Here is an 8,587-nt window from a genome sequence, read left to right as displayed (position 1 = left end):
GAGCTTGCCAAGTGAAGGGTACAGACTTCGGGGCGTTTAAAAAGGTAAGAGATATGATACAACAATATGGATAGAAAAGTTTCCTCTCACATAATACTAAGCTGGAGCGTATCGATAAAGCCTGAAGGTTGTTCTGAATCCCCAAACAAAAGTAACGCCCGGGACATGAACAAGGGATGGAATTGTAGAGTTGGAAAGGATCCACCCACATGGTCATCTCGTCCCACCCCCTGCAATGTGTCTCCAAGTGCTGGACCACAGCTTCCCTCATCCCTGAATGGCTGGCTCTGAAGGGAGTTGGGACCCAACATCATCTGAAGGTTCACAGGCTCCTCACCCCTTGCATAAATGTCTGAAATCTGTTAAAGCATGCTGGTGACTAAAAGGTGGTTAAGTAACTTTGTAGTAGTTAGGGCTTTTGCAGTGGCTACTGGTCACGATGGCTGCGTGACACCATGCATTTGAACAGCAGTTGCTTGGGAACAGCAACAGGTGAAGGCTATTGGCCTCTTGACCAGCCAGTGGAGGCATCTGTTTAGCAGTGTGAGAAGCAGGACAGTAGATTAGACAGGCTGCTGTTCTGAACCAGCAGGGCTGCTCTTCCGTGGATTCTAAAGTTTTGGTATTTTACAAATAACGGTTCAAGCAATTTAAATGTTCAGGGACATTGGGGAAAGAGTCGCTCTTCATTATACTACAGGGCCTTGCTATGGAACTGACAATTTTAATCCACGGTAAAGGGAAGAGGATCAATCAGTGATATGTTTGTGCTTTGCAGGCATTTGTGGTGTGCACGTATCCATAGTATTAGCCATAGCAGCTGGGTCACCCAAATAAAGAAAGCTGGGGCCGACTGCAGACCCCTCCAGCGTTTTAACGTTTGAATAGATTCTGTTTTGGAATTTTAATTTGTGTGTGTACCATCACACAGCTCAGTTTTGCTACTGAATCATTTTTATTTTCTCTCCAAAGACTTGAGAACAGTAAAGTCTAAAGTCATGTTTTGTTTTGTAAAAAAGAAAAGAAAATGTTTTTAAATAGCATCTGAACTGTAATGAATGATAGATGTATCTTCAAAAGTTAATAAAGCCAGGATCAGTACCTGTTGTGTAACATTACTGTGGCATTGTGGTTGTCTTCACAGGACACTTTTGTGAACCCCATCTACATTTACCGCTCCCCTGCTACAGCCTTGCTTCTACAGTTTAGCAACTAGTCATTGTGTGCATAGGGACAAGGAAACATGTCTTCTGCTGGCATATAGAGCACAAATAGATTTTTGATGTTTGGGGTAGAAGTCCAAAGGCGCAGGATGCAGCAACTTTGCTGAAGCCACACAGATCTGGATCAGGTCAGTGCCTGAGCAAGAGATTGCTTTAGGGACCTTGGGTATAAACGCCACCTTGAGTCACTTCTAGCTTGGATTAATCTTGGCTGGGATCTTGAAAATTCTGTGCTGGTATTAGTAGTGTGTGTGCATGGATCCTGCCACCACTGGCAGCACCTTTTAACTTTATGAAGAGTGGTGGGCAGAAGGTACATTGGGACTTCCTAGTGGTTTGCAGTAGATCAGCAAGGATTCTGTCTCAATTATGTAGCAATAGTAAAAAGAAGAAAAAGCCCCCCTCCTAATTAAGCTATACAGATGAAGAAAGCGGGAGGGGAGGCAGGGGGAAGAAGAGAGCCGGGTGTGGATTTTTGTGTGAGGACTGCTCAGTTCTGGTACTGACACAAATCCCTGGACTGAGTATATGCTCAGAGGCCCTCTATTCCTTAAGTCTGAGAGTATGTTCACTTTGTCACTATTTTGTACTTTACGCTGGTTTGCTGTTAATAAGGCAGGGTAGATCCCGCCTGCTTGAACTATTCCTATCCCTTGCATTATGGAGTGCAGCTTTTGCCACTGCCACCAACCCCCAGCATTTGCTGCCTGACGGAGCTGCCTCACTTTGCATAATGGTAGTGCTGGGCCTGACCCCCCAAAACATTTTGGCAATTTTTAGCAAGTTCTGAAAGGCTGGGATTGTCGAGTGAGCACTGCGGAGAGCCAATCTGGTTGTATTTTAAATTGCAACTTGCTGTTTGCAGACCGTTTATGTGTACTGCTCAGAACAGTGCAAATTTCTGCTTTCCACTTCAATATTTGAATGTTTGAACCCAGGCTAATAGCTTAGGTTCCCTGTACAAACCCATAGTTAGCCTGGAAAGAGCTAAACCATGAGGATGAGTTTGAACACACTAAGCCAAACAAACAATGGATTATCTTAGCATGTCACAGCAGCAAAGCTACCAGAGAGGAGCAGCGTAGCAGTTGTGATCTCCTCTCTGATATCCTGCAAACTTGCACTAACTCATGGTTTGGCTTAGTGCACTGTATGTATGAAGCCTCAGAATGTGTTAATGGAGATTTTATGCGAATAAGCTCTGGAACAGGATTATAGCCCCCTAAGTGAATTCTTGTGCGGTTCAGAACTAGTTCCTATGTGGCAGACTGTTTGACTGAGGCAGACTTTAGACTTAACATGTGTGGATTGATTTCCCCCCTGTGTGGCATGAGCACAGCAGGGGTGTGTGCAGATGGCAGGCTCCTGCGCTACAGATATTTGCTTATGCTTGATGCTGCAGATCTATGGCTCTTTTAACAGGCACATAGATCCATGCTATTCACCGGGACAATCTTTCAGCACTTTCAGTTTGCAGCAAGGGCAATGAACGCAAGCAAAACAATTTAAACTGGAACTGTACTAGTAGTGCATTCAGTTTGCTTAAGAATCCACCATTAATAGTGCCATTTATTCATGAAAGGAGCTTGGGGAAAATCTTTAGGGGACCCCCCCCCCCGCAAAATCCCCCACCCAATGAGGACTGAGCATGCTTAGTGGCTAGGGAATGCCAATTGATAGTTAGATGGGATGGAGTATCCTGGAAGAGGGCCTGATTGGGTGGAATGCTGAGCAGGATAACCACACTGCAACGTTTGGTTGCAGATCCTACTTGTGGTTCTGAATAGCTAGCATTTGGGTATACAGGCAACTCTCAACTTTGGCAGGGGATGCATTCCAGGGATAGCATGTAAAACTAGAACTCTGTATAGTCAAAACACATTAGGTTCAATGGCAAATTGGAGTGCCAAACTCATTTTCCCAGGCTCCTGCCCCCTTTCTCCCCGCTTCTTAATTTTATTTATTTTTTGCCAAGCACTTAAAGCTGAATGCACACAAATTAAATTTGTGTAAGTGGCCAATTACCTGTATATGAAAAAAGAGCAGTGGGAAGAACAAAATAATGAGTGGGAAAGTGAATTAAGCAATATGAACCAAAACAAATACTCAATGTGATGTAGACGTACTTTGAAATCAGTTTCTATTTCTAGTTGGAAGACTTAAGATTTTCACAGGTAGCAGTAAAACAGAGCCTATTTAAGGAGTTTAAGAAAAGTAGCAGCAAGACTACACAATGAATCAAGTTCTTCCTTTTATTATACAGGATTTTATATACAAAGCCCCCCTTCCTTCCATACCCCAGTCTTGTGGTTGGATCATAGCAAAACAAAGCCTAGAAAGCAGTTCTAAAATAGCTCAGTACAACCAAGTGGCCAAACTTTGCAGGAGGTGCAGAAGAGAAAAGGCAATAGAAAAAGAAAGCGGAGAAAAACAAAACAAGTGCCCCCTTTTGCTCTCCAGGATGTATGTTGTTGTGCTTTGAGAGCCATGACTCTGTTAACAAGCCCTAAGGAAGAGATACAGTCAGGTGGGATGTTTTCCAGCAGAAATCTTTTGAAAAAAAGTTGAGAACCCAAGGTCTTGTGGAAGTGGCTTATACAACAATGCTGTTCTCCCTTTCTAAGCAGGTTGGTTGGAGTCTCTAGGACAGAGTCATGCTGTTAAGCCAACACCACACCATCTCCTGCTGAAGTTGGCGATGAGGAGTAGACTGTTTTAGAGAGGATTAGATCACAGAAGGGAACATTGCAAAATAATAATAATAATAATGAGAATAATATGCAATTTGCCGGATATTTAAACTTAATCAGCTACACAACATACATTGCATACCTTTTGTCATTACAGGTGTGAGTGGGCTGAAAGCACCTGCATTTCCGAGAAGGGATGAAAGGAAGCAGATTAGAATCATAGAATTGGAAGGGACCATGAGGGTCATATAGTCCAACCCCCTGCAATGCAGGAATCTTTTACCCAACATGGGGCTCATGCTCTACTGACTGAGCTACCCCAGGAACCCTTCAGGCATCTATCCTTAAACAAAAATTAAAGTGTTTTTCTTCTCTTAGATCGGAAATGCAATTGGTTTCAGGTGTTATACAAGTCTTGTTTTTTTGGACGGATTGCCATCTGACCATCTCATCTTTTACCTTCCCTTTTGGACCTGATTGGGTTGACCTTATTTTTATAAAGAGCAAATAAATAGCTTATGGAACTTTGATGAAGCGCATGGGCTGTGAAGCAAAGACTCCAATCATCCCTTATTCTGAAATGCTTGTCTCTTACTGTATCCTCTATGGTAACTTCACTCCATACTCACACCTGCCTACAGTAGAGACCTACCACCTGCCTTAACCATTGCTGACGCTTAGGAAACTGGATGAACAAAAGGCGGTTTGTTGCTCCTGTACAGAATGGTCTGTAAATAGCCAGGTTCTCTGTTCTTCTTTCCAAAGGGCACACCACGTATGACAAAGGGCATGTCTGAAATGCCATAGTCTGCAGGGTGGAGTGGGACCAAAGCTACCTAGGAGGTAAATGGACTAGGAGGAGGCACCCCTGGCTATTCCGGTCATGACCTGGATTTCAAATGCAAAACTGTAAATTGTACATAGTGAAATAGTTTTCTTTCTCTTCATTTTACGCATCCTGTCCCCATCGTGTCTCAGGAGCAAGGCTCTTTATATAGTACCTCTCTCGCTTTCCTTTCCTGGTGTAAGAAATCAGTTCCATTATCGGGCTGTTGGAGATCATGGAACGACCGGTGCTTGTGCTGGCAGCAGGGCTCTAAGTCTGTAGTACAAGGGTGGGTTTGATGGGCACTGATGAGGATCCACTGGGATGGCTAGTTTGCTGTGTACTACAAAACGGCTTGGAGAGATTGGTCCATGTTTCTCCTTTTGAATGCCAGGCAGAGAGATGATGGCAGTCCTGCATGTTATGCTTATCTGGCTCAACATGCCAAGGCAGGATTGAACCTCTTGCTGTCCTCCCTCTCTTCATCACTGTTGCGCTGATTATGCTAGGGGGAGGGGAGCAACAGGGAAAAGAGTAAACAGATAGACTGAATAACTTCTCCGTGATTCATACTCAATTGTGCGAAGCATTTATTGGCAGAAAGCGTCATAGCTCAGGAGCAGGGCACATGTTCTGCATGCAGAAGGTCCCATGTTAAATCCATGCCATTTCCAGGTAGGTCTGGGAAAGATTCTTGTTTGAACTCTTGGAAAGTCACTATCAGAAATAAGGTGGGGGCTGTTAAATTTAAAGGGTGGAATTCATCCATCAGGGTGAATGGGGCAGTGCTCCAGAAACCCCAGTCTGCTTCCAGCCCCTCATGCCTGCCATCTTCCTTACAACCACTCCAGGGGGTGCCACTGGTGGTCAGCTTCCCCCTCAGTGTCTGCTGAACTCAACAGGAAGGAGGATGGGGACAAAACTAAAACTAGTTGGCTCTGTTTGCCATTGACTCTGGCTCCACCTACTCTGTTGGCCTCCGTGTCTTCTTCCCTTCCAGTCCCAGTGAACAGCCCAGCATTGCACTAGAAGACCTCCACTCATGCAACAGGGCCTCCCCTTCCTCTCCTCCACCTTACAGCCCCATGCATCCTCCAGATCTGCTCTGGAGGATTGGAGAAAAAAAATGGCCAAAATCAGCCGTGGGTCTGTGGGGGTGTATTCTGGCACCAGAGATGGGGAACCTGTTGTCTTGCAGTTGTTGTTCCAACTCCCACCATCTCTTGGCCTTGATGGCTGGAGATCATGAGAGTTGAGGGCCCAGCAATATCTGGAGGGCCCTAGTTTCCTCATCCCTGGCCTATGTCACAAACCTCTTAGTACAGTCTTTGACTAAAATCAAAGAGCAGCAAATTTGCAAAAAAAAAGGGGCAACACTGTTGAAATTAAGCTTGCCGAATCGACTATATACAAATGTGCACCGTTCATTATATCTTTTTTTTTGAGAAAAACAAAGTATTATATATGCTCGTAAATATACCTAGTTACTGTAAGCTGGAGTCCTCCACATCTGTGTAATGGCTATTCTCCTGAAAGAGAAGAAAAAGGGGGAGGAGATTATTTGGTTCTCTTTTTGAGCTGTTGCTATGAAAAGGGTCACACATATTGGAAATTAAATAACCCTAACAGTGATATCATATATATGGCTACTCAGTGCCCTTACTGAATTCAGATGGGCTCATTCCCAGGTAAGTGTGTACAGGACTACAGCCCAAGTGTCCATGAGGTTGGGATGTTGCCAATTTCTTTTGGGTGCATAGGCTCATTTGTAAAGCAGAGAAATTGTTGTGGGCACAACATACACACTGCAACCAAGCACACACAGCAATCTATTATATTGACTGCAGCTGAATTTTCTTTCTAGCCTAATTTCAAAGGGGGGGGGGACTCTGTAGGTGCCCAAGAAGGCATCTCTGGCCACGTGGGTGCCACTGGGTGCCACATTGTCAACCTTCGTGAAAATTCGCAAATATCTAGTTCTGTCAGCATTCATTACTACTAAAAGTGATGCTGGAGCATTAGTTCAGCATTAGTAACATGAAATTGCAGCTCAGAAGTATCTGAATTAATAATCTGAGCAGAATGCCCCGAGAAGAGCTTGTGGGGGAAAATATGATACATGAGATGGGAGTTATAAAATACTTCGCGCATGGGCAAATGCACTAGAAATCATTGCTAAGTGATGATACCAGTAGTTTAAAACAGCTTGGGAATTTGTTGAGCAAGCAGGGCTGGGTCCAAAGAAGTTTCCAGGAATTTTTATAGCTTGTTCCTCTTGAACACTATTAAATCATGCATTAAATGTGAATCCCCCAATCATTACACTTCTTTAGAATTATTGGTTCAAATACTTGGACCCTGGTTTGGCAGCTGATTATTCACAGTGACATTTCATGCTGTAGCAATGCTTAATTTGGTTAATGCAACACCACCATCAGCAGCCCGTACTGTATCTGCACAACAGCCCAGCGAGGTAGGGTAGTGACTGACCTTCCAAGGAAAAGTCACTGGGGTTTTCTCCAGTGTGCCACAGTGGCTTTCAGTGAATGAAGAAAGATGCACATTCTGGAATTATGGCCCCTCTAAGCTTAGTATTGCATGTGTTATTTCAATGTATACAACTTTCAAGATTGCTCGCTGACAAGTGTATAAACCAAATTGCAGAAAGGCAATAATTTGCTGAACTGGGTTTAACATTTAATGTGATTTGATTATAGAGAGCAGTTCTCGTTGTGTGTGTGCGCGTGTGCGCAGTTGGATATTTTATTGGAAATGAGATAGAAGGATAGCTCACGATAATAATGATGAGTCAGATGTTCAGCTGCGGGCCCTGCATGTTCAATTTATGTGCACAGAGTGAAACCATGGCAGGGTCTGCTGAACACATATTCTTTTGCAAATCTGATGTGCTCGTGGCATTTCCACAAACAGGACATATGATGGAACACATGCAGGGCAGAGCCTGCTAGTTCCATGCCATGCATACATTCATTCCATGTGCCCAAATGTCCATGCAGGGCTAAAGAGTTGGGTGGGATCAGCTGCAGCATGTCACCAAGGGGAGTCCTTATCTGTCTGTCTTAAGTTAAATGGCCAATGCTGTAAAAGTTTCTTGGTGCTAAGGTTTTAAACCGGTTTTCAAAATATTTAAGTGGTATAGTTTTGGCTACAATTGGGATGATGATGACTGTGGCTTGTTAATCTATGGATCACCTTTCACATGCAACTCAATGTGATTTACAAACATGCCGTAAAATCTGCTGCAAATAATTTTAAAAACAATATAAACACACACACAAACTAACTGCGACTGAAAATAGGTTTAAGAACAACACAAAATGAAAACCTAACTAAGAGACCTTTTCATCTAACTGGAAAAAGATGCCAAACTATAATGTCTTCAATTGTTTCTGGAAAGGACGGAGCTCCACAGGGATACTGTTTCACAAAACAAGAATGGCCAAGCCAAGCTAAAAGCCCTGGTCTTCGTAGTTCCTGTGGAGCAGGTTTCTGCTATTTTTGCTTGGTACTGCAGATTTCAGAGCATTATCTGCAGGTCTAGTAAAAACAGAGCACGATAGACAGATACTTGGGGTACTGGTTCCAGTTTGTGGGGTGAGCAGGCAAGATTTCCTCAGCAGGGCCCCTGCCTGTATGGGACTAAAAACATCCAGGGATTGGCAGTGAGCCCTACACAGATGCCTGGCATTACCACCTCCTGGTGCCAGCCCTGGATACTTGTCCTGATCCAGCTGAAAGCTAGACGTATGCAGGAGGAGCCTTTTGCTTATTTGTATCCCTTGCTGAATAGAGAATCCTGCTGCGAGTGCCTGATTCTCAGTTCCAGT

The 8,587-nt window shown here is 43.9% G+C and overlaps 1 protein-coding gene across 3 annotated transcripts in view; it reads right to left on the bottom strand.

Annotated features, from left to right (window-relative positions):
* Positions 1-3,456: 3,456 nt before the first annotated feature.
* Positions 3,457-8,587, bottom strand: part of RALY (RALY heterogeneous nuclear ribonucleoprotein) — a 195,586-nt gene continuing 190,455 nt past the window's right edge. For all 3 annotated transcript variants that reach the window (XM_033153295.1, XM_033153293.1, XM_033153294.1), the window contains 2 exons: positions 6,220-6,268; positions 3,457-5,244 (listed from right to left, as the gene is read on the bottom strand). In XM_033153295.1, the coding sequence (XP_033009186.1) occupies positions 6,224-6,268 (45 nt within the window). In that variant the 3' untranslated portion in view covers positions 3,457-5,244; positions 6,220-6,223. The remainder of the gene's footprint in view (positions 5,245-6,219; positions 6,269-8,587) is intronic.

Source organism: Lacerta agilis, chromosome 6 (genome assembly GCF_009819535.1).
Source record: "Lacerta agilis isolate rLacAgi1 chromosome 6, rLacAgi1.pri, whole genome shotgun sequence".
Classification (NCBI taxonomy): Eukaryota; Metazoa; Chordata; class Lepidosauria; order Squamata; family Lacertidae; genus Lacerta; species Lacerta agilis.
The sequence above is the reverse complement of the archived record's forward strand: the minus strand, read 5'-3'. Positions and strand labels throughout refer to the sequence as shown.